This window comes from Grampus griseus, assembly GCF_964374135.1.
Source record: "Grampus griseus genome assembly, chromosome: 14".
NCBI lineage: Eukaryota > Metazoa > Chordata > Mammalia > Artiodactyla > Delphinidae > Grampus > Grampus griseus.
This window is the reverse complement of record NC_139008.1, coordinates 17,439,541-17,466,051: the sequence shown is the minus strand read 5'-3', so window position 1 is coordinate 17,466,051 and position 26,511 is coordinate 17,439,541. Positions and strand designations below refer to the sequence as shown.

The 26,511-nt window shown below is 43.1% G+C and overlaps 1 protein-coding gene across 2 annotated transcripts in view; it reads right to left on the bottom strand.

The window, feature by feature from the left end:
• The window catches only part of NSMCE1 (NSE1 homolog, SMC5-SMC6 complex component), a 33,043-nt gene extending 13,493 nt beyond the window's left edge, over positions 1 to 19,550 (bottom strand). Inside the window, exons 1-2 of one of the 2 annotated variants that reach the window (XM_082670796.1) lie at positions 19,458 to 19,550; positions 11,957 to 12,103 (exon numbers count right to left, since the gene is read on the bottom strand). In XM_082670796.1, the coding sequence (XP_082526922.1) occupies positions 11,957 to 12,092 (136 nt within the window). In that variant the 5' untranslated portion in view covers positions 12,093 to 12,103; positions 19,458 to 19,550. The other variant, XM_082670797.1, reaches the window with a different exon arrangement.
• Positions 19,551 to 26,511: the final 6,961 nt, after the last annotated feature.

The following is a 26,511-nucleotide window of genomic DNA, read 5'->3' as shown; positions in this document are numbered from 1 at the left end:
TTGGGCAGCAGGAAGTCTGCCGCCCTAACTTCTGAGCAACAGATAGTTTTGTTCCAAACCAGGCACCACAGATAGAAAACTTTTAGGCAGAGGAAATACTATTTTAGGCAGAGGAAATAATAGCAAAAAATAAGACCCCAGGGGACCAAACCACTTATGGGCCAACTTGCCCCGTGAGAGCTCTCTCATCTGCTGGGGCCAGCCGGGCAGTCCTCCTGAGCACTGAGGACGGGGCAGCCCAGGCCCTGGACCAGACGTGGGCACTAGGCCACATCAGGCCCAAGAGCAGACCCCTGGGCTGGGAGAGGCTGGCAGGCAGGCACACTGGGCCAGAGAGGTGTGTGGGGGGTTGCGTCCCAGCCTAGGGCTTTCACCTCAGTTGCCTGGGGAAGATGGTCCCCTCGACACTCAGGTATGTGAGCTGACAACGGCACTTCCACAGTGCGGCTAGTGAGCAGCGCCGGGAAGCGCAGGGACAGAAGGACAGCGGTCTCTCATGCGGCAGACAGATTAGACAAAGAGTTCTCTCCATCTGTATGTCACGTCACTACGTGCTAAAGTTCTGCTCCCTCAGGATCTCATCAGACCCTCACGAACGACCGCCAAGGGGAGCCAGTATGTGGTACAGTCTGTTTTCCAAAAGAGGAAACCAAGGGTCAGAGAGCATAAGGACTTATCCAAGACCACAGGGCCGGTAAGTGACAAAGTCCAGGTCAGAAAACAAACATCTGGCCTTCAGTCTGGCACAGTGACAAAAGGACCTGAGCATTCATTTAAAAAAAAAATTCTTACTCAGATATGCAATGAGGTCTGAGAATTGTGTCAAAATGATATGGGGGTAAGTAACCAGGAGCACAGATAAAACAAGATTAGTCATGAGTTATAATTTTAACTGGGTGACGATGTGTACATGAGGCTGCGTTGTATTAGTCTCTCTACCTTTCTTTCTCCATAATAAAAGGTTAAAAAAATATTTCGACACTCAACAACATAACTTGATGCCTTAACCCCCAGGAGTCTGAATCAAACAAGAGAAAAATGGTAGCGTCTTGTGACAACGGAGATTAGCTCAGGGCTCTGACTATAAGCTAGATCCCAATGACACGCCACCAGTTTTCAAATTCTGGTGTAGGCTGGAGCCCTGCCATAAAGAGACACGGTGACTGCAGAGGCCACTCCGTCCCCTGACCCACCGGATAAGCGGTTGTGGTTTCTCAGAAGCTGGACTGCAAACAACTCAAAGGAGCAGACTGTGTCACACACATTCTTCTGAGAGACTGAACGTACAAACGGACAAGAAACGTTATAGAAACAGGGCTCTGATCCACAATCTGCAGCACCCAGCCCAGGGAACCAACCCACCACCTAGAGTAACCAGCCCAGGAAGCCAGCCTGCTACCTGTAAGTTAGACCTGTAGGAGGTCAGACCACTATCTCTAGCAACCAGCTCAGGAAGCCAGCCATAAGCTCTGTAATAACTGGCTCAAAATGACCAGGTCTTGGGCTTCCCTGGTGGTGCAGTGGTTAAGAATCCGCCTGCCAATGCAGGGGACACGGGTTCGAGCCCTGGTCCGGGAAGATCCCAGATGCTACGGAGCAACTAAGCCCGTGTGCCACAACTACTGAGCCTGTGCTCTAGAGTCTGGGAGCCACAACTACTGAGCCCGAGTGCCGCAACTACTGAAGCCCACACGCCTAGAGCCTGTGCTCCACAACAAGAGAAGTCACTGCAATGAGAAGCCCGCGCACCGCAATGGAGAGTAGCCCCTGCTCGCCACAACTAGAGAAAGCCCGCGCACAGCAACGAAGACCCAAAGTGGCCAAAAATAAATAAAATAATCTATATTTAAAAAAATGAACAGGTCTTGATTAATAACTGACAGCTTCCCTAATTTCTGTCCCTGCTTCCAACTTAGGACCAACCTGAGAAAGCCAGGTGTGCTCCCGCAACCAATCACAGCCTGTCCTGCTTCTAGACTGTCCGCCTCCAGCTTCCTGAGCCCACGGCCTCCTATCAGGGCACAGCTGAAGCCTTCCCTTTGTTCCTCTATACAGCTTTCCCACTCCTCTGCCTGCCAGCAAGTCTCCAAAACACAAGTCCCCCTGTCAGAGCAAGCTCTGAATAAACAGCCATTGCCTGTTCTCATCTGAGTGGCCTTCACTGATGTCCACACTCTGTACACGTGGGACTTGGCTCAGCACCCCGTTCCCGGCAGGGGTGAGGAAGGTGGCTGAAAGGCACGGGCAGGCCTGTGGTGCCATCGGAAGGATGACTCCGGCCGCTTTCATCCGGCTCACTGCCGCCCTCCTCTGAGTCCCCAGCGCCTCGCCCCTGGAGTGCGACACAGCCTCCTCCAGCCTCCCAGCGTCCACCCTAGCCCCCCACCCGTCCTCCACATGCAGCCAGGGTGAAGCCAGATACCCGCACCACCACTGCCAACCTGGAAGCCACCAGTGGCTCCCGTGTGCCCCCTCGCTCTACTCTTAGCCGCGCTGGCCTTCCTGTCACTCACACCCCCACTCAGCACCTGCACTCGTGATCTCCTTCCACGAGTATTTCTAAGAAAATCCCAGCGCGAGAAATGCAGCCTATGGTCTACATAACAATTCCTATCACCCTACTTACCAACATCCTGGATCTTCTGAGGTGAGTTCCCACCCCCACCCCCAGCCCCGGGACCTGAGAGTAGATGGTAGGGGGAGGGACATACAGGAAGGAAGGGGCAGCAAGGCGCATGCACTGGACGTGGAGCAGGAAGTACTCTGTGCCAGGCACTTCACCTAAGTTCCTGTTTAACACTCATGACTTTTCCATGAGGTAGGTAAGATCTCCTCTATAAAACAGAAAGCAGAGACTCAGAAAGTGAAGAAAAACACACTTTCCCAAGTCCCTGATTTGAACCTGTGTCTTCAAGAAATGGCTTCCCTATTCCTGCCAGTGGTGTGTGTGGTAATCCTGCTGAAGAATCCACTCCCAGCCCTCCCACACACCCACACACCCTCCCTTGTGGCTGGGAGCCAGTATGAAACACTTCCTGGAGCAAATGAAGGCCACGCTTTGGGAGAGCGTGGAGCACACAGAGGCCCCGGCTCAGCAGATCCGCACTGGCCTGGAAGGACTGCTGGGGACCATCTCCCCGCTGGGTTCCTGCGCCGCAGTCATCAAGGGCCGGCTGGAACTTGGACACAGTGAGTCCTTCAAGAGCCAGAGATGTGAAAGCCACAAGAGTTTGTTTCCTCGTGGCTGCAGAGCTTCCAGAACCCAAAGACTCTGGTCTGAGCACATCACAACTGCCTGTTATGAAATTCTGTAGGTTGAAAAATTCATCAAGTTGCGTTTGAGATGTTACTTTTCATGCTAATTTTATGCCACTTTTCAGTTATGGTCACAAGCCTAATCCCCCTTGATTAACTGAAAAGGCAAGTAGGCTGACGGCGGTATGCTTATTAACTGTTCATCACGGCCAAAGGGCAGAAATGGACAATGAAATCATTAAAAGCAGGAGGAAAACTTATTTGGAGCCAGCATCTAATCATCGCTGAGTCCTCCTTGGAAAGAGAAGGTGCGTATAAACGTGACTGCAGATACAGGATAGAATACTAAACTGAAAGGTGGACAGCATCACTGCCTCACCACTAACACGTGCCACCCAACGATGAATCTGAGCCCTGAGGCCTGCAGAGACAACAGCGCAGATGCAGTCATGTAAATCCGCAGGAGGAAAACAAAGCTAGGATGAGGGCAGATGAGAGGTTTGACAAGAACGGAAAATATCTATCATCCATAATGTTCCTCTGACACTGTGTTCCCTAATCTATTTTTGGTACATGCACTTCAGTTCACTGGTGTTTTGCCTGAACGTCACATTACTTATTCTGCTCGCTGAAATAATGTTAAGTCTTAATTTTTTAATCTAAGATTTCAGATATTCTACCTAATTTGTCCTGAGGACAAATTGTATGTGACAACTAAATGTGACACATGACTCTGGGGTGGATCCTTTGCTAAAAAAGACAATATTGGGACAACTGGAGAAACACCAATGGGGTCTGTGGACTAGATGATAGTGATGGATCAATGTTAATGTCAGATTTAATAGTTATCCTGCGGTTATTCAGGAGAATGTCTTTGCTAGAAGGAAACACACCCTAAAGAATGTAGGGGTGATGGAATTTCAGATTGGTAACCTACTCTTAAATGATTCAGGGGAGAAAAAGTTCTTTGTACTATTCTTACAACTCTCCTGTGAGTTTGGAACTATTTCAAATTAAAAAAATTAATTTAGGGCTTCCCTGGTGGCGCAGTGGTTGAGAGTCCGCCTGCCGATGCAGGGGACACAGGTTCATGCCCCGGTCCGGGAAGATCCCACATGCCGCAGAGCTGCTGGGCCCATCAGCCATGGTCGCTGAGCCTGCGTGTCCGGAGCCTGTGCTCCGCAACGGGAGAGGCCACAACAGTGAGAGGCCCGCGTACCGCAATCAATCAATCAATCAATCAATCAATCAATAAATTTAAAAACCCTAGGAGCTTCAGGCAAGGCAGGCCCTCAAAGAATCGGGCACTGACTCAGAAGGCAGCACTGGGCAGTGCTGGGGCCCAGAGTCATTGTGTGAGAAGGGGCTACACAGCACACCAGACTCCCAGGGGTTTCTGCTTCCTGCTTTGTAAGACGAGGAGGCTGGACCCAATGATCCCCTAAAACCCAACTTGTTCAACCAAACAGAACCAGAAAGACCAGCCCCAAAATAGTTTAACAAGGCGAGTAACTCTGAAAGACTCGTTCCTATGAAACTGTGGGCTGTGGCAACTTTCTGCTTCTGCCCAGTAAAACCACATGATCAATGAAACACATTCCAACCCAGAGTCAGGTTCAGGTTCAGGGCCCCCTCAGACCCTGAGCTGGGCAACACCATTCCCCGACAACATCATCAGGAATACCTACTTTCCAAGGGGACGTGGGCCTCCTTCGAAGGCTTCAAAATTCAGGCTTCCATGTTTGTTTTCTTTTTAGGAAATTGAACTAATGAATCTTCCCATAACTACTTGCCAACTCTCTTGGGAGTCAGACTTCACGGTACACGAAGGTTCAACAGCCGTTGAGAATGAAATCCAGTGCTACCGTGTCATCTATGACAAGAAAAAAGGACCTACTACCCAGACATCACTGGATCGGTTTTTCAGGAGGGTAGATAGAATTGAATCCAGCAAGGAACCAGACCCTGTGCCATCAGCGTCAGGCATGAGTGACATTGCAGCCTGCCCTCCATCTCCTATTGCTGACGATCCTTCAGCTCTACCATCTCCCACCTCCTCTCCCTCCTCCAGTCAGTAACTCTTCTTGCCTGTTCACTCAACGCCAGCGCCTGTGTGGCAGGTGTTGTACTGCACTGCTGTACTTTTCAAGGTACTGTACTGTAAGATTATAAATGTTTTCTTTATTTTTTGTTTGTTTTTTATGTATTATTTTTGTGAAAAGTATTACAAACCTATTACAGTACAGTACTATATAGCCGATTGTGTTAGTTGGGTGCCTAGGCTAACTTTGCTGGACTTACGAACAAACTGGACTTAAGAACTCGCTCTTGGAATGGAACTCATTTGTATGTAGGGGACTTACTGTAATTAAACAGTTAATCCCGCTAGGGGATTGTAAGTAAAGAAAAAGGTACTGGCGACCTCTGGAAGTTAATGATGACTCAAGAAAGCAGACTTGCTTAGCAACAAAACAATGCAACAGAAGTATGAGACACACCCCAAAACAATAAAATAATGGTGGCATGAGACCCACATCCTACCCATATCCTGACTCAGTAAGTTAATGATTCCTAGGACACACTCCTCTGCATGTACTAAAAACAAAAATATAAGGAAAAGGTGACATTATACCAAAACCTGAGATGATTTAGCATTTTTAGCATATGTTACTGCCTTTTTGCTCATTTCCATAGTGCCACGACAGTCCTGGCTTGACCAAGTAGGGACAAGAAAACTCCCCTGGCCAACCTGTAGGAGGAGCTGATGATGGAAGCCTGACGTCTACTCTAGAATGAGGAAGAGGGTGGCCTTTACCCCCTCCCCAATTTTCCTTTGATTATAAAACTGTGGCCCACTAAGTTCTCGGCACACGGCACCCTCTTGCCCGTCCGCTACTTGTAACCTCACAAGCGTCCTATTCTAATAAATCACTTCTTATCTATCACTTTGCCTCTCACTGAATTCTTTCTGCACTGAGACATAAAGAACCGGAGCTCCTCGGAGACCTCCCTGAAACTCCACCTAGTGGTTTCAATTTGACTGAAACTGAGTTGAATCTATATATCATTTGGGGAAAACTGATATCTTAGTGATACTGAATTTTCCAGCCCATGAACATGGCATGTCTCTCCATCTATTTAGATCTTCCTTAATTTCTCTCAGCAATATTTTGTGGTTTTCAGTTTACAGACCTTACAAATTTTTGTCAGATTTATTCCTAAGTACTTCATATTTTTGATGCTATTATAAATGGTGCTTTAAAAAATTTTTCAGTTTCTGATGATTCAATGCTAACACACAGAAATGCAACTGATTTTTGTATATCTTGTATCCTGCACCTTTACTAAACCCACTTATTAGTTCTAGTAGCTTTTTCAAAGATTCCATCACATTTTCTACGATGATCATGTCTGTGAATAGACACTTTTATGTCTTCCTTTCCAATGTGGGTTTTTTTTTCCCTTGCCTGAGTGCACTGGCTAGAACCTCTAGTACAATGGTGAACAGAAATGATGAGAATGGACGTTCCTGTCTTGCTCCTGATATTAGGGGAAAAGTATTCAGTTTCTCACAATTAAATATGTTAGCAGTAGTTTTATATAGATCCCCTTTATTGGGTTAAGGAAGTTCCCTTCTTTTCCTACTTGCTGAGGGTTTTTTTTTTTTTTTTTGCGGTACGCGGGCCTCTCACTGTTGTGGCCTCTCCCGCTGCGGAGCACAGGCTCCGGACGCGCAGGCTCAGCAGCCATGGCTCATGGGCCTAGCCGCTCCGCGGCAAGTGGGATCTTCCTGGACCGGGGCACGAACCTGTGTCCCCTGCATCGGCAGGCAGACTCTCAACCACTGCGCCACCAGGGAAGCCCGTTTTTTTTTTTTAAATCAGAAATAGATGTTGGATTTTTCAACTCTGTGCAGACAGTTGTTGATTCCTCTCTCCTGCTCTAATGCCTGAGGTCCTGTTTATCTTGCTTACACCCTGCTCCTGAGGATCGCTTTCATTTTCTGTAAGAAACTTCTGCTTCATCATGCCAGGGTAGATGTTGGATTTTGTCAAATGCTTCTTCTGCACCTACTGAGATGATCATATGGTTTTGCTTTTTTAGTTTGTTAATGTGGTGAATTACATTGATTGATTTTCAAATGCTAAACCAACCCTGCATTCTTGGGGTAAACCCCACTTGGTCATATTACATCAGCCCTTTTATATATTGCTGAATGAGATTGACAAAAACTGTGTTTAGAATTTTAGCATCTACATTCATGAGGGATCTTGGTCTTTAGTCTTCTCTCCTTGCGATGTCTTTGGTTTTAGTATCAGGATAACGCAAGCCTAACAGAATGAGTTGGGAAGCATTCCCTTCTCTTCAATTTTCTGGAAGAGTGAGGGTGGAATTGGTATTACTTCTTCCTTGAATGTTTGGTAGAATTCACCAGGGAAGCCATTTTGGGCCGCAATAGGCACTATTCCCAGCCCCGTGTGAACATGCCACATTGTTTCCCTAATTCCTTCTTTCAACTGGTTCTTTCCTTAGCCTCAGGTAGTTCCCGTGCTGATCAGTTCTCAGCTGGATCCTTGATGGGGGTGGAGGGGCACTCTATAGATCTCTACTTTTCTCTCTGTGCATCTCTCTTCTCCAGTACAGTTCTCTGTCCTACAAACCCTAGCTGCTTTCATCTCCTTGAACTCTCAGCTCCATCTCAACTCAGAGTGTCTGTCTAGCTCTGCCTGGTTTCCCCTGTGCCATGGTCTGAAAGTGCTCTCACAGCAGTGAGCGGAGGCAACTGTAGGGCGCAACCGAATTCTCCCTGTGGTATAAGAAAGATACTTGCAGGTGGGAGGGAGGGAGACGCAAGAGGGAGGAGATATGGGGACATACGTATAGCTGATTCACTTTGTTATGAAGCAGAAACTAACACACCACTGTAAAGCAATTATACCCCAATAAAGATGTTAAAAAAAAAAAAAGAAAGAAAGAAAGATACTTGCTCTTTGTCCCTGGTTCCTGGCACAGAGCTCCTAAAACACTTGAAATTTCCTAAGTGATAAGGTGATAGGCATGTCTTTTGTTCTAATGAGATGACTCTTGGCAGGTCCCTAAACAACTTCAGGATGGGGGTTGGCTGCCAGAAAGACCAAGCCTTGATTACATGCCTGGAACTTTCGGCCCCATCCCACAACTCTGGGCAGAGGAGACTGAGCTAATCACCAACGGCCAATGATTTAATCAATCATGACTACGTGATAAAACCCCCATTAAAAAAATCCCTAAATGTTGAGATCTGGAGCGCTTCCGGGATGGTGAACACATCCAGGTGCTAGGAGGGTAGAACACCCAGAGAGGGCACGGAGGCTCCAAACCACCCCTGCCCCATGCATCTTATCCATATGGCTGCTCTTGAGTTGTATCCTTTATAGTAAACCAGCAAATGCAAGTGAAGTGTCTTCCTGAGTTCCATGAGCCATTCTACCAATGTATTGAACCTGAGGAGGGCATCATGAGAACCCTGATTTATAGCCAGTCAGAAGTATGGGTGGCCCAGGACTTGAGACTGGCATCGTAAGTAGGGGCAGTCTTGTGGGACTAAGCCCCTCACTGGTGGGATCTGACTCTAACTCCAGGTAGTAGTGTCAGAACTGAACTGAGTTCCTGGACACTCAAGTTGGTGTCCAGAGAACTGGGGAGGTAGTGCTGGGGGAAAAAAATGCATATTTGGTGTCAAGAGGGAAAAACCCTCATGCCTACCTCTCAAGAGATCACTGTCCTTCACTGACTAATGACCGGTGTTGCATGTTTTTGTCCATTTTTTGATTGTTTCAGACAGGAAGGTAAATTAGTCCCTGTTACCCTATCTTGGTCTAAAGTGGAAATCCTCAAATCCAAGTCTTCTTAACCACCACTCCCCAGGCCTCCGGTACTTACTCCCATCAAGGGGGCTTATACTGGAATCGTCTGATTCCGTGTCTGATTCCAGGTCTGACTCACGAAACCCAAGGCGAAGCAAAAGTTTATCTCTGTGTCAAGTTTATCTCTTGCACAGAGGCCTGGCCCACTGGAGAGTCTCAGGAAATGGTGCTGGATGGCCACATGCTTGTACACAAACCCTGGTTCAAAATCTAAGGTGCTCCAATGCCAGGAAGAAAGGCCAAGGCTTTATACCAGGACATCAGAAAAAAATTGAAATTCTTCACTAGCCAGAGATGTGGGAAGTTGGTCTTCCCCTAATGACAGTAAAAGGAGAGCCCAAGCAAGAGCCCAGAATAGGAAGTGCTTTGACAAAAGGGACAAATGCTCTGGGAAACTGAAACTTGCAGTTTCAAATACTCCTTTGTTTCATCATTCTCTGGGAACCTAAATATTTTTCTAGTTGGTAAAAGGGGAATTTCCTAGGAATCTCTTCAAAAGATAGGAGATTAATAATATTGGTCTTACAAGTTTTTACTTAATTTTAGATAATTTCATTCCATCATCCCTCAGTTTAAAAATCTCTCAAATAACATTAACACTTGGAAACAAGCTTTTCTCTCTCTCTTTTTTTTAATGAACGATGGGAGAAAACACCTATAGTTCTATCCTGACTACCCTAGCCATAACCATATCTTGATGCACAGAAATGGTACATAAAGTGTGAAGAATAAATCAATTCCTAGACACATTTTACAGGACTTTCCTAAATTAGGTCACAACAACTTTAAAGGTCAAATAAAGGCAAAACCACTTTCATTCTTAGTGCCCAGGCATCATACAGCTCCTTCCAGTGAGCTCTGAAACTTCCCCTCAACAATAAAGCTCACACTCAGGACTCAGATGAGAAACTAAAAGGGAAAAGGAACTGTCACGTAGGTAAAATTAAGAAAAGCATGATTCTGCCCATCACTAAAGGACATTGAGGGCCAAGTTTAAAGTCCTGCTGTGTTTTTTTAAAGAGCAAGAGAAGGTAGCTTGACAGATGTAATATTCCCTTTCCATAAAGGAGGCTCTCACCAAAGACCCCAATCCACCACAGTACAGGCAGTTAGAGCAAACATATTTTCACCAGAAGGAGAGTCTCAAACACAGCAATAATTATGTCACTCTCCTGCTTCAAATCCTTCTAGAAGTCTGCAATATCCACAGAATTAAATTAAAAAAAAAAAAACATTACTATGGTGTACAATTATGAGTTCTTCATAACCTGTAAACCTACGTACCACAAGAACCTGTTCTCTTCCCACACGGCATATGTTCTTGTCCAGAGTTTCCCAAGGTTTGTAGGTCAATTAAGTTTGGAGACAGAAGATTAAACAGAGTTTAAAAGGATTCCTTACTGTAGGGCCCCTCCAAGCTTTTAATTTGTTGATGCGCGCCATCCAGCTCCCAGAATTTCCCGTGAACACCTCACTGGAGCAGCCGCTTCAAACCCTGCCTCTTCTCTACATGCCACCCTCTTAAGTCTTCCTTCTTCTGCACATCAGGAAGATACTGCTTCTCTCCTCACTGTCTTCCCTCTTACTGCCCTCCCCCCCTCAGCTCCTAGGGATCTGGCTTCTGCCTCTGTCAGGCCACAGACTGCAGTTCTCGAAATGTGTCACCTCGTCTTGGGTCCCTTCACCGGTGCACCCAGGGCCCCTCCCACACCTTTCCCCACCCCTCTCGACTTAGCTGACTACTTCTTTTGAAAATTAAAAATACAGAAAGACAAAAACATAGAATAAAAAACAAATACTTAAATTCCTGTTAATCAGTCAGAAGGACAACCATTAGACTATGCTGACAATGCCATGTTTGTCTTTTTTTTAATAAAAGAACAAAACAGGGTAATGATGAAGTATCCTTTGATTTCTAGTGACAAAACGATCCCACGCCTCCTCTCCCCAAAGGCAAGCACACTTATGGTGTACTGCACATCCTTCTAGAATCCACTTTTATATTTTTACACACAGATGTATGTATTCATGAACAATAAAGATCGTGAAGTTTTACAAAAACACTTAGCACAATGACATCATACAATAGGTATAATTTATCAACTTTCTTTTTCACTCAACAAGATCTACCCATACTGACACTCAGTCAGTAAGATCTACCAACATTGATTTCACTGATCTATCAAAATGGATCCTCTTGCTTCTACTGCTACCTCCAGTTATTGAAACCAGGCCCTGTCTCTAAGTGCTCCGCATGTGTTATCTTACTTACCCCTCCCGACAACCCACTGAGAAGATGCTCCCAATGCCCACAGCTGGCACAGGGCAGGGATGGCACTTCACCGATCTGGCCAAGTCCAAGGCTGTGCCCTTCACCCCTGTGCTAAGGTGCCCTCTTCCTATCAATAGCCAATGCAGCGCCTTCCGTGCCAGGTGTTTTGTATGTATTATGTCTCTTAATCCTCTGAACCACCTCAGGTATGAAGTACAAATGATTATCCTCATTATAGAGATGAAGCAACTTGGACTGGAGAAGGTGCTAGAGCTTTGGTGTGAACCATGACTATCCAGCTTCAGAGTCCAAGTTCTTAGCCACTGGGCTAAATTTCAGATTTACTTTAAAAAAATAAAAAGTTGAAGATGAGATGAGAAAGGTGGGCTGGCATGAGATGGTGAGAGACTTGAACGCCCAGGTCGGCAGTATCGGTTGACTGGGTACATGGTGTTAGTCCAGTGTCACTAGTCCCTGATCACACGGTGGCAGAGCAGCCTGGGAACAGGGAAACGATACTCACGGTCATGGACCTTATAGCAGTGCTTCTGCAAGCGCTGGACGTCCCACTCCTCCAGCACGCCGTGAGTCATCAGCAGCTGCAGGAACCGCCGGTGGACATCAGTCATGACGCCCATTCTCCTTGTGCTGCCCTGCATGGATGGAGGAACTAAAAAAGAAGCAAAGGCAATCCAGTCATGTCTGAGCACCAAAAGCAACGTTCCACGGTCCGTTCCAATTTACATTAACAGATAAAAGTTTGTTATGGTTTTTAAAATCTAGTTCATCACGCTGAATAGTACAAAGATGAAAAGGACACGAGTCAGGGGTGAGGCAAATTAGTACTGGGCAGTGGTGAGAAGTATGGACTCTGGAAGCAGCCAGAAAGCCTGGATTCACAGGCCGCTCCACCACGGAGGTGTGTGAAACGGGGACACTTAACCTCCACGTGCTTCAGTTTCTGATTTGTTAAGTGAGAATAGTGATAGAAACGTCTTCACTAGAATTACTATGAGGATTAAATGAGTAAATACACATAAAAGCCTATAACACTATAAGTGGAGTATAACCTTTAAAAATTGTGAATCACTCTGTTGTACACCTGAAACTTACATAATATTGTGTATCAACTATACCTCAATAAAAAAAATACATATAAGAGCCTGGTAACAGACTAGACACTAAAAAAAAATTTGAGCTATTTTTACTAGTAGACACTTCTGGGTCTGAAACTTGGCTCAGCCTCCTACCAGATCTATGGCCTGGGATAAATTTAGCTGAGGCCCCATTTCTCACTATAAAATCAGAATAACTTTCACTGCTTAGAGAACTACTAGTAAACACTTAATAAATGCTAGTTTCCTTCTCCTTTCCCAAACCACTAATAAAACAACTGTCATGCTAGGACTGCAAGGTGTTTTTCAACATCTCCTGCTCTCTACTAAAACGCTAACTTTCCACAAAGATCAGAGCTGATAAAAGGACTGCACAAGCCCTGATCAAAAAGCCTTCCCCGGGCTTCCCTGGTGGCACAGTGGTTGAGAGTCCGCCTGCCGATGCAGCGGATGCGGGTTCGTGCCCCGGTCCGGGAAGATCCCACATGCCGCGGAGCGGCTGGGCCCGTGAGCCATGGCCGCTGAGCCTGCGCGTCCGGAGCCTGTGCTCCGCAACGGGAGAGGCCACAACAGTGAGAGGCCCGTGTACCGCAAAAAAAAAAAAAAAAAAAAGCCTGCCCCTGCCACAGAGAGGTGGCGCAGTGCAGCAGCTAAGACCTGAGGGCGAGAACTAGACAGGTAGCTTTGAGACCTGTGCCTGCCAGACCCGCCTGATCTTAAGAATCACCTAACCTGCGTATTAAAAATGCAGACCCCCAGGTCTTTTCTGGAGGTTCTGACTGCAGAGGGGCTTGAAATTCTGAGGTTTTAACATCCACTTCAGGTGATGCCATGGTCTTATACGAAAGTCGCTATTACCTTAAGCAAATATAACACAGACACATTTTTAGCTAATATGCTAAATCTCAGTCTTTTCTTCTATAAAATGGGGATAATACGATCTTTAAAGAATAAAATGCAGTTTAAATGAGATATGACTACCAAGGATTTGCCAAGAACTAGCTCTAGGAGATACGCAAAAAGGCTAGTTACTGCTCTTTTTAAATGGCATCATCAGCTGGGCCTCAGAGCTGGGAAGATGCACCATCTCATGACCGGCTTCTCTGACTGCCTGCTAGCTCTCCTCGAGAATATCTCACCAGCATCTCAACCTCAACCAATCCTAAACCAGACTCATCTCCTCCTTCCTCAACCCCTTCCTCCCCCCGAGTCCTCTTCGAGAATCATCTGGTTTGGGTGTTACAGTCCACGCAGACATACAGACACCACAGACCTGAGCATCAAACCCTGATCATCCTCTCCTCTGAGGCTGACTAGATCCAGCCAGTCCCCAAGTCCTGCCAAGTCTATTTCCTATCACTAGGATCAGGTACCTTCATTCATCCATTCTATTTTTAGGTACTGAGTACCCCTTATTTGCCAGTGATTGTTCCAGACACAAGAACAGAATACGCTGGGCTGAGGAATTTGGACTTTTACCCTAGAAACTCTGGAGATTCAGGCTTTCCAAACTAAGGGTCTTTAAGTAGATGACAGAGCCAGGCTGTTAAACCAGATCAAAAACTTGTCAAATTGAATAATTAATAAAACCTAGCTATATGACATAGAAGTTACTTCTAAAACATAAGAATGCCAAAAAATTTACAGTAAAAGGATAGGAAAATATACACTCTGTGAACTAACCAAAAGACAGCTGATGTGGCTCTATCAATATGACACAAAATAGACTTAAAGGCAGAAAGCATTACTAGAGATAAGGATGGTCCCCATAAAATGATAAGAAGGTTCAGTTCCAAAGAAGCCATAACAATTTTAAATATTTAAGCACATAATAACAGAACCTCAAAACAGTTAACAGACCTACAAAAATAAACATACAAATCCATAACCATAGTGGGAGATTCTAAGATATCCCTCTCCATCATTGATAAATGAACAAAAAAATGTTGTAGAGAGATTTGTAAAACACAACAAAAAACTTAATCTGATGGACATGTATAAAACATTGTACTCAACAGCTACAGAATACACAATCTTCAAGCATACCTGGAACAATTTTGCAAATTGCCACATATGGGTCAGAAAGCAAGTCTTAGCGAACTGTAAAAGACTGGTCTCATACAGAACATGTTCTCTGACTGCAATGCAATAAAGGTGGGAACCAGAAAACAGAAAGAAAAGTAGAAAAACTGTTTAAAATTTAAGAAACACACTCTTAATCCTTTATCAAAGAGGAATTGTTAATGGAAATCAGAAAATATTTTGAACTGAAAATAAAATATTACACATAGAAATTGGTGGGAGGCAACTAAAACAGTAGAGAGAAATTAATAGCCTTAAATGTTTATATATAAATATATATTTTGGGGGGGAGGGAGGCGTGAAAATTAGTGAGTTAGACATCCATCTGAAGCTATAAAAATAATAACAGCAAATTAAATCCAAAGAACGCTAAAGAAAGAAAATAATAAAGACCAGAAATTAATGAAATAGAAAATAAGTGCATATCTGAAAAGATCAATAAAACCAAAATTATTCTTTGAAGGCACTTAGTAAAAGTGACAAACCTCTGACAAGATTTTCCGACAGAAAACTTATAAATAAATAATATTTGGAATGAAAAAGGGTAACTAATTGCAGATACAAACATTTTAAAAAGATATTATAGACAACTTAAAATAAGCTGTATTTTAAATATGTACAAAGTCATAGGAAATTCATTCAAAACTGACTAAAGATAATTTAAAAACCTAAACAATTTCATAACCATTCAAGACATTTTATGGGAAATTTATCTTCCCACAAAGAACACTTCAGGTCCCCATGGATTTATCAAGAAATCCTACCAAACATTCAAGAAACAAATCATTTCAAATGTTACATAAACTATCCCAGAGCCAGAAAAAGAACAAACCATCCCCAAAGCATCTGATGAAGCTGACGTAAGTTGGGCACTGAAACCTAACAAAGACTGCAAAAGAAGGTAAAATGAAAATCCGTTATCTTTCATGAACAAAGCAAAAATGTTAACATACCAAACCTAGCAATGTAAAAAGGACAATATATTGTGATCGTGTGGTTTATCCCAGCAATGGTTAAACATCTGAAAGTCCATCAAATGTCATAAAAAGAAACAAAATTGAGTTCTTTACAGTGAGCAGGATGGACCTAGAGTCTGTCATACAGAGTGAAGTAAGTCAGAAAGAGAAAAACAAATACCGTATGCTAACACATATATATGGAATCTAAAAAACAAACAAAAAAATGGTTATGAAGAACCTAGGGGCAAGATGGGAATAAAGACGCAGACCTACTAGAGAATGGACTTGAGAACAAGGGGAGGGGGAAGGGTAAGCTGGGAAAAAGTGAGAGAATGGCATGTACATACATACACTACCACATGTAAAATAGATAGCTAGTGGGAAGCAGCTGCATAGCACAGGGAGATGAGCTCGGTGCTTTGTGACCACCTAGAGGGGTGGGATAGAGAGGGTGGGAGGGAGACGCAAGAGGGAGGGGATATGGGGATATATGTATATGTATAACTGATTCACTCTGTTATAAAGCAGAAACTAACACACCATTGTAAAGCAATTACATGCCAATAAAGATGTTAAAAAGGGCTTCCCTGGTGGCCCAGTGGTTGGGAGTCCGCCTGCCTATGCAGGGGACGCGGGTTCGTGCCCCGGTCCGGGGGGATCCCACGTGCCGCGGAGCAGCTGGGCCCGTGGGCCGTGGCCGCTGGGCCGGCGCGTCCGGAGCCTGTGCTCCGCGGCGGGAGAGGCCACGGCAGTAAGAGGCCGCGTACCGCAAAAAAAAAAAAAAAAAAAAAAAAGATGTTAAAAAAAAAAGTCATATGTCAATAATATCTCAATAAAGCTGTGGCGGGAGAGAAAAACCAATCAGTGTGAGCCACCACATTAATAGAAAGGAGAAAAAGCATACAATCATCTTAATAGATGCAGAAAATATAGTTGATAAAATCCAACATTTGTTCATACTAAAAATTCTTTAACAAACTTGGAATAGAAGGAAACTTCTACAAAAACCCACAGCACACATAACACTTAAGGATGAAATGTTCAAAGCAATCACTTTAAAATCCAAACTGATCCAATGCAATTGAATCAATACAATTCCAATCAAAATCCTCACAGGCTTTGTGTACATGTCTGTGTGTGACTTGACAAGATGGTTCTAAAATTTACATAGAAAATGTAAAGGCAAAGCAGCAAAGACATTCTTAGAGAAGATAAAGGCAGGAGGACTTGTCCTACCCGGTACCACGACTTATTATACAGGTAGAGTAATGAATAATGGGTGATAATGGTACAGAAATGGACAAATAAGGCCAATGGAACAGAATAGACAACTAAGAAATAGAAATGGGGCCCCGCATACCGCAAAAAAAAAAAAAAAAAAAAAGAAATAGAAATGTATACATATATGGATACTTGGTATGTTGAAGAAATGGAACTCCAGATCAAAGCAGACTTTTCAATGAAAGGTGCCAGAACAACCCATTATTCATATGTGAAAAAAAATAAAACTAGACCCTTCCTTCACATTATGCACAAAACTCAATTCTTGAGGATTAAGGTCATAAGAAAGGAAACACAATAAAACTTTTAGACAACAATATAGGAGTATATCTTTATGACCCAAAGGTAGGGAAAGCAGAATTTCTTTAAAAGATATGAAAAGTACAAACCATAAAAGAATATACTGATAAATCCGATTTTGTTAAAATTAAGAACCTCTGTTCATCAAAAATACAGAAAGTGGGGGAGAGAGAGACAGAGACAGAGAGACAAAAGACAAGCTCAAACTGGAAGGTATCTGAAACACATTTAAGCCACACACAAAAGATTCAGAATATATAAAGAAATCTTACAAATCAGTAAGGGGAAGGCAATGTAAGAGAAAAATGAGCAAGAGAAAATTTATGAAAAGAATGCACAAATGACTAATAAATACATAAAGAAATGTTCAATGTCATCAGGCAAATGAGTATTAAAACCATAGTGATTAATATCTTACCCGTCACCAGAAAGGCATAAATTCTTAAGAATGGCTGAGGCTGAAACTTTCATCCACTGCTGGTAGAGTATAAGCCCTTATAACCACTTCAGACATTGATTTGATATCACTAAAAATGTGATATCCCCAGAAATCTACTATTAGGTATATACCTTACAGAAAATTCCACATTTACCCCAGGAAGTATGTTTATGAAGCATGATGTAATAGCAAAAATCTGGCAACAGTATAAGTGCCAGTCAACTGAAGAACACCTACATAAAGCCTTTCTAATCATACCATGGAATTCAAAACAGCAATGAAGTAGAGCTACTCATAGTAACATGGATGCATCTCATAAATGTAATGTTATGTGCAAAAATCAAGTCACACAAAATATATATTTGGATCCCATTTATATAAAATCTAAAAACTAGCAAAACCGTACACTGCATTCATGAGCGATACATAGATACTAAAAAGTACAAGGAAAAACAAGGGAATGATAACACAATATTTAGGGCAGTAGTTATCTTTAGGGAGGGAAGAAAATGATTCAGTGGCGGCTTTGAGGATATGACAATGTACTATTTCTTAACTTGGTGGTGTGTGGATGGTGTTCACTGTACTTTTGTTCTTCAAACTTATATCACACATTTTTATAGGTGGGTAACTTATCTTAATTAAAAAAAAGAAAATTATATAAGTATGTTAAGGAACAGCCAAAATAAATGTTAATAAGGAGGTATAGAACAGTATACAATGCTATAATTTGGGGGAAAGGGGTGGGAAAATGAGGGTGAAAGATACATATAGGCTTGTTTATGCAGAGAAGTCAGTAGTCTCTATGAAAGGGGGGGGTGTATCACCATTCAAATAATTTAAAAATAGAAATGTTTGTGGAATAAGCAAATCTCAAACATAACTATCTGTGCCAAGTGCTAGACACAGTATTAATGTTCCACATTCACAGTCTCATTTCATCCTCCCCAGAACCTTATGAGGAAAGCATTACTGACCCCATTTTACAGATGAGGAAACTGAGGCTGAGAGGGCACAAGGCGACACAGCGTTAGTGATAGAGACAGGGAAGTGACCATACAAAAGCAGGGTGAGGAACTGTGGCAGCCTCAGTCCGAATTAGTGAGAAATATGAGTGAACGATAAAATTATGATCCAGATCCCTTATCTGCAATTTTCAAATCTCGAAAGATCTCAAAACTAATCTTTTAAGTTTCAAAACCTGACCTAAGGTGAGACTATTTATGGTTGTTGTTTACCCCTTTCGCGTAAATATGCACATATTTAGCTGTGAGAAAAGTAATGTATTTGATCACAAGACATTGCCCCAGACCCCGCTGAAGATATGACAGAACATATAATATATGCGCCATATTACCTTTCGAAAATCCGAGAAATTCGGGATTCTGAACACATCCAGCCTCAGGGCTTTAAAATAAGGGGCTGTGGACTTGTACAAAGTAAGAAGTTCTGTACCCAAAATAGAGGGGAAGCACAGAGGCCGGCGAGACTAAGAGGGTGGTCAGTGAAGGCCCTATTTTACGTATTCAGTTTAGACAGAATTTTGTATTTTGCTTTTTCAACTAATATTATGATTTAAAGTATTTTTTCACCTCATATTACGTTTTTAAAATGTCTGCGTGTGATGGACGAGCTTCCGGTCTACCTAGTTCTGCCGCCCCTCACGGGGCCTCAGTTTCCCCATCAGGAATTGAGAAGCCCCAGTCCCCAGGCCTCGGAGCCACACTGTGGCACAGCACGCGGACCGACCCCCGGGGCCTGACCCCCACCGGCCGTCCGCCCCTCGCCTTCCTGAGCGACACTCTTCCTTCCCTGTCAGCCTCGCGCCCCCGCGCCCCGATTACCCACCACAGCGCTCAAGCACAGCCCACACTGCCGGCGGCGAAGGCGAAAAGTCGGGCTCGGCCCCTCCCTCGGGGCGGGGCTAACGCGGACGCGGCGCTCCCATTGGTGACTGTGGCAGATTTGTCCCTCCCACCGGGTGACTCACTTCCTGTTCTCCAGCCCGCGCCGTTGCCTTGGAATCGCGGGATCCGTCCGTGAGGGCGGGAGTTAGCGCATCTAAGCGGCTCTCGGTACCTTACAGGAAAGGGCTTCCGCTTCTCGTCCTCCGCCTCCCGCTCCGCAGTGGCACTCCGCGGCCCAAAAGGGGGAAGAGCAAGAATGCAGTATGCCCTCTTCAATGGGCGCGATTCCGTGCCCCGTCCCGGGCCTCAGTTTTCCCATCTGTAGAACTGACAGTGTGGCCTCATGGTCAAGAAAGAGGCCTCTGTTGTCTTATAGCGTGCGCTAGAATCCTGACTGTCACTTACTAGTTGCCAGATCTTGGGCAAGTCATGGAGCTGCACTGAGCCTCAGGTTCTTCTTCTGTCTAGTAGGGATAATAATAGTCCCTATGAAATAGTGTGTTTGTGAGGTTTTAAGAGATAATGGGACATGGAAGTGCTGATTAAATGTTAGCTACTGTCCTACCTGGGCATTGTTGTGAGAAGTAAATGAAGTTATTAACAGAGGTGAATGGACTGTTTTGCGTCTCCAGGGCACTCATTTTACAAACGTTTGTATTCCAGTCCCTGGTCTGAGAGCTGGTCGTGCAGTCTAGCAGGGGCAACAGGTAACAGGTAACTAATTATAGACCAGTAGAAAGTGCAAGTGTCAATCCCTGTGATGATATCTTCAAGTCCCTACTTGGCCGGTTACCACTCCTGTGGTCTTGGGCAACTTCTCAGTCTCTCTGGACCTCAGTTTTCTCATCTACTGCGGGAGGAAACCAGCAGAGTACTGTGGTTAAAAACTTGAGCTCTGGAGCTGGACTGTCTGGACTTCAAACCTGGTTCTTAAACTCAGAATCTCTGAGACCCAGGGCAAAGTACTGAAGCTCTCTGCCTCAGTTTGCTGCCTCTATAAAGCAGGATAATAATAGCACTTTGTTGATAGGATTGTTGTGAAGATTGAATGAATTAATACATGCAAACCACTCAGAGGTGTGTCTGGCACATAGTAAATCCTCAATAAATGTGAACTTCCATTACTAATACAGTACCTTGTAAATTGTCCTAGGGGCAGTCGAATAAGAAAAGAACAGCCCTAATGAGACCATCCATGTTTTATTTACTCTGCACAGTTTTGGCAAACTTTCAATTCATAACCTATATTTAAAGTTGAGGCATTTCACGTAAAACCCTAGGGTATCTGACAGCTCTTGAAAAATGGGGCACTGTAGTGACAATCAGCCAGCATTCTCCCATGGCAGTGCTTGTTCGGAGCTTGGTAGAGACTGCACCCCTTCGTAATGAATTGTGTGTTTTCCTGGTGTGTGGAGGGATAAAAACTGAGGACCACGAGTAGAAAACGCTGGGGACATTTCAGGATCAAAGGGACAAGAAAGAAGGTAGAAAGACCAGAAAGAGATTCAAAACAGAGTGGTATCAGGGGCAAAATAGGTAGGAGAGAGTTTTGAGAAGCAGGGAGTGGTCGGGATCTTCAGCGCTCTGGACAGGGCAAGAAAGATGTGACCCGAGTTTAGAATTTGATGGCCAGTTAGAGCCCATAGAGAGGGGAAGAAGCTAGCTTGGCCTCCAATAGGAGTGGATGCACGGAAGCTGAGGTCGGGGGCGCTGACTACTTTTCGGAAGGATGGTTTGGGAAGGGGAGACACAGGAGCAGAGGGGAAAAGTAGAATAAAAACAGGGGAGACAGGAGAGGATGGGGTCAAGGACATACGGAGACAGGATTACTTTTATCTTAAGGAGGAAGAGAGACGCTCTGAAACAGAAGGAAAGGAAGTGAAAATGTTTAAATAAAGGCTCACCCCTGATGTCTTCTCTTTTCTCCATAAATTAGCAAACTATCATTCTGCTGAATAAAGGAGCTGGGGAGATGCTAGGGGACTTGAGGGGAGTCAAAAGGTTTGGAACAGAGGCCGAAGTGAGTGCAAAAGTGAGGTTCCAGCGAAGGTTGAAACCTTAAATGTGTAGACGGGACAGTCGCTTACCCGGTTCCCCTCCCCCCCATTCCCCCCCTGCCCCCCCCCCACACACAATCTCCCGTTCGCGTGTCAGGGGCCTCAGAGCAGAAGCTAAGTGTGGATTCATCCTGGGGTGGGTCTTGGTTGGGCATATGCCACTGATTCTAGAAGGCAAAGCAACTGGCGTTGGTGGGAGGGCCTTTGAAGTGATCCACCATGGTGGGCAGGCAGAGGGAGGGAGGAGGGAAAGTGCTGAGAAATTGACATGGAGGGTACTGCAACCAGAGGCCTCAGTGAGGCAGGCTGGGTTCAGGAGGAACAAGTAGTGAGTGAGGATTAGAGTTCATGATGAGGGAGTGAGTAACCCACCACTGGGTGACTGTCCTGTTCTCTGGTTGACTCCATCCTCAGAACACAGCCCATTCTCTGGTTGACTCAGTATCTATCTAATAGGACCTTTGCGTTGTCAGGCATTGGACTGTCTGCTACAGGACAACTCTGACAGCTCAAGCATTTCTTCTGAAAGTTGACCCTAAACGATACAAGAGCTACATGTCTGTAAATGTGTTGTATCAAAGGAGGGTAACTGAGGGCTTGGCTAAAGAGGAAGCTTGGGACCACATCATAGGCTAAGGCAGTGGGTCTTTAACCCGAGGACCACAGAAGCTCTCAGAGAGGAAGTGATGAAATCAATTTTGTACTTTAGACAAAGAACATTAGCACATCTGTTCGTTTCAAACACAGTTGAAACACTTACAGAAATTGACTATGCACTGGCCCAGCAAAGGAAGCTTAAATTCCAAAGAATCTACAGACTGTATTCACAAACCGCAACAAAGTAAAATGAAAAATCAACAACAAAAAGAGAGCCAAAAAGAAACCTATTCAACTCACAAGAATACACCTTAAATTAGTAACTGCAGTTGCTTCTCAGGAGGGGGCCAGCAAGACAAAGTGATTTGTTTTTTTATCACCTGCATCTTTTACGTATGAAAAGTAAAATTGAAAATTATCAGCATACATTTGAGTTTTATTTCTTAAGCTGGGTATTCATTATATTATTTTTTTATATCTTTTTGTATTTTGAAAGATTTTATAATACATTTTTAAAACAAAAACAACAGGGACTTCCCTGGTGGCGCAGTGGTTAAGAATCCACCTGCCAATGCAGGGGACATGGGTTCGAGCCCTGGTCTGGAAGATCCCACATGCTGCAGAGCAACTAAGCCCATGTGCCACAACTACTGAGCCTGCATGCCACAACTACTGAAGCCCACGCGCCTAGAGCCCATGCTCCGCAACAAGAGAAACCACCGCAATGAGAAGCCTGCACACCGCAGTGAAGAGTGGCCCCCTCTCTCTTCAACTAGAGAAAGCCCACGCACAGCAATGAAGACCAAACGCAGCCAAAATTTAAATAAATTAATTTTTAAAAAAGAAAGAAAAAGAACATACATTTGGTAACTGAAGAATACACACGGCTTGAAAAGAAAACGAATAAAAAAATTATAAAATATTTAGAAATGAATGACAATAAAAGCCTGACATAAAACTTGTGAGACATAAAACTTGTGGGATCTAACTAAAACAACAATTAGAGGAGGGATTTATAGCCTTAAGGGTACTTATTACAAAGCAAGAAAACAAAATTTAAGTGTTGCATATAAGAGGTAGAAAAATAAAAACTGAAGAGACAACAAAAGGGAAAGCAATTTTTCAAAAGCAAAATGAGAAGAGTAAAATGAAAAACAAAAGAAAATGAAGTTGATTATGGAAATCAAAACCCGACGTTCTGTTAAAGACAAATAAAATAGACAAACTCCTAGTAAGACTGATCAAGAAAATGATACACATAGGCAATGTTATAAATGGCAGAGGAGACACCAGATAGAATAAAAATGTTAGAAAACATCGGAGTACATAATGAACAACTTTATGCCAATACATTTGAAAACCTAGATAAAAGGTAATTTTTGACAAAAATACAAATGACAAAACTTGGTCCAAAAAGAAGAGAAATAGATGAACAATCATCAATAAACTTGAAAAGGTAGTATAGAAGACTGGCTCCAACTGCCAAAATGCCTAGACCGAGATAATTTTACTGGAGTGATACACAAAAAATGCGAAAAACAAAAAACAGAACAAAACTGTATCACACAAACTGCCCTGGAATGTGAGCAAGATAGAGTAGTCGATCCAACACATTCTATGAGGCTAGTCTAAACTTGACACCAAAATGAGAACAGCAGAATTAAAGAAAATGTCAGCTCCATCTATAGTACAAACATGGTTGCAAAAACTGAGTCTCCCAGTGTATCTTCCAGAAGAGGAAATTCAAATGGCTGCAAAATGTGTAGAAAGATGTTCAACCTTATTATTACTTGGAAATAAAAACAAAGAGATACCGATTTTCCCCCATAAGAACGACAAAACGTTGCCAAGGGTGAGAGGAGACCAGTATTCTGGTACGTATATGGTGGAGCTGTAAATATTATAGCTGCTCTGGAGAGCAATTTGGTGTTACTGAAATAGAAAAAGCTCATCTATCAGCTCCACTTCTAGGAAATTAACTGGAGAAAGCTTCCCTTGGGCTCTTGAGGAGGTTTGCCGTCACAGTGTTGGCAATAGAGGAAAAAAAAGAAAACATCTTTAACAGGGAAATGAAAAAGCAAAATATTCACGTGCAATAGATAATTGTGTAACATTAAAAAGGATGAATTGACTCAAGTATTTCCGCGGATGAATCTTAAACGCATAGAATGGAGTGGGAAAAAAGCAAGATACAAAAGGATGCAACAGGATTACCATTTATGCAAAAATGATGAAATGCATAATGGGAATAGTTTATATTTCCAATAGATAAATATATGCATATAAAAGTATTTTCTTTTTAAGGATTGGAAATATTATCACAAAACTGTTACTAGAGGGGCTCTAGGAAGGGGGAAGGGGTGTGGGATGAGGTCGAAAATAAAGAAGTCTTGAGGTTTATCTGTAATATGATAATCTTAAAATAATAAAACCATATATTCATATATAGAGTTTGTATAATTTTCCAAACATCTCCTTTAACAAAGGGGATAGAGGTAAATGTGCCAAAATCTTAACAGTGGTTAATGTTGGATGGTGGGAAAATGGATGACTGTCATTTTTCTTCTCTTTCACTTTTCTGTATTTTTTTAAAATTTCTAATAGGAAGAGTGAAAATAAGAAAAAGAATGAAAACCACATTTTAATTTTTTAAAGTACATGGCAATAAAGGGAGAAGAAAGTAGAAAGGTTAAACCCTTTTCGTTTTTTCATGACAGTCCTCGTTAGCATCTGTTACTCACATAATTTGGAGATTTATTACATTTGAAGTTTGATCTGGTGGAGGTAATGGGTATGAATTTGTGGAGCAGAAAGGGAAAGTGATTCCCCTCTACTCATCCCTTATCTTAGAAGGATGGAGACAGCCCCCAAAGGTCAGCTTTAAAAATGATCCCTATTTAGAGTCCAACAGTGGACTGGGAAATGTGCTTGCTGCTGGACAGTGTAGACTATTCAATCTTCATAAAGGGCAATTTGGCTGTGCCCACGATGAGCCTAGACATATCATGTTCTTTGACCTCATAAGTCCACTTCTAGGAATCTGAGGACATAATCAGAGACTCACACAAAGGTTAATGTACAAAGAAGTGCATCATAGCCTTAATTCCATCAGAGGAAAATAGCAACAATTTAAATGTCTCCATATAATTAAAAAGGAGAATGGTTGGCATAAGTTAAAATTCTGCAGAACATTATGCAGCCTGAAAATCATGTTTTCAAAGAATACTTGAGGTCAGAAAAAAACCATGATGCAGAATATTTTCAGAGAAAGAGAAAACTAGAGAACTAGAAGAATATATACTAAAATATTATCGGTGGATATCCCTCATTGGGGGGATTACAGGTAAATGTTTTTTCGTGTCACTTTCTTATATTTTCCAACTTTTCTCGAAAAGCATGTCTTATATTCATGAGAAATATTATTTTTCAAAATAGAGTCTGTGATCATGAAGATTTTAGATATAATGAAATTGACACTATAAAAATTGGGATCTAGTTACAGCCATATTTATCTAGCATCATCCAAGATTTGTTATACAGAAAGGAATTTTCCATATAACTAGATTATCCCTTCATACACTAACATTTTAAAAGTTTTCTCTTTTCTGTATTAATAATTCTAAAATACTTATCTGCCATTTTAAGCCAATAACGACTTTTCTTGATGAGTACAGGGAAGCTTTTGAGGACAATTACTACTTCTAGGGCTTTTTGCCTTTGCATGAAATACCCCAAGTTTGTAACTGTAGCATCAGCTGTTTACAGTGTTTCCATCTTCTTCCCTCTGTCAAGCTACCAGCAGTCCTAACCTCTTCTTGTAATTGCCTTCTTTTAACGTCCCCTAACCTGAGCAAATAAATGTTGGAAAAGTGGCAAATAATAATAAGAAAGCTAAATATTAGTAAATTGAACACATTTAGACTTTGATACACCTACTTTCTCAGGCCTCTCTTTTGCCTGTGTCTGAGTGATTTTCAGATAAGATTCAAGGTCATAGTGATTTCCTAACTGACTTAAAAAGAAAACTTATCAAAGGTTGAATTCAGGGCAAGCTGATCAAAACTCCAAATCCAGCGTGGTCTCCAGTAAGCCTTTTGAGAGCTCTTGAATTGCAGTGACTGTTCTGATCACATAAGGAACATTCTACATTTGCTCTTCCAAGGTGGTCCACGTACTAGCAGCATCAGCATCACCTGGGAGCTTGTGGGACATCTCACAGCATGAGTCTGAGGCCCCACCCTGACCTACTGGAGCAGAATCTGCATTTTAACAAGATCGCCAGCTGAATCACCGAGCACATCAAAGTTTGAGCAGGACTGATTTAGAAAACACTTAAATTTA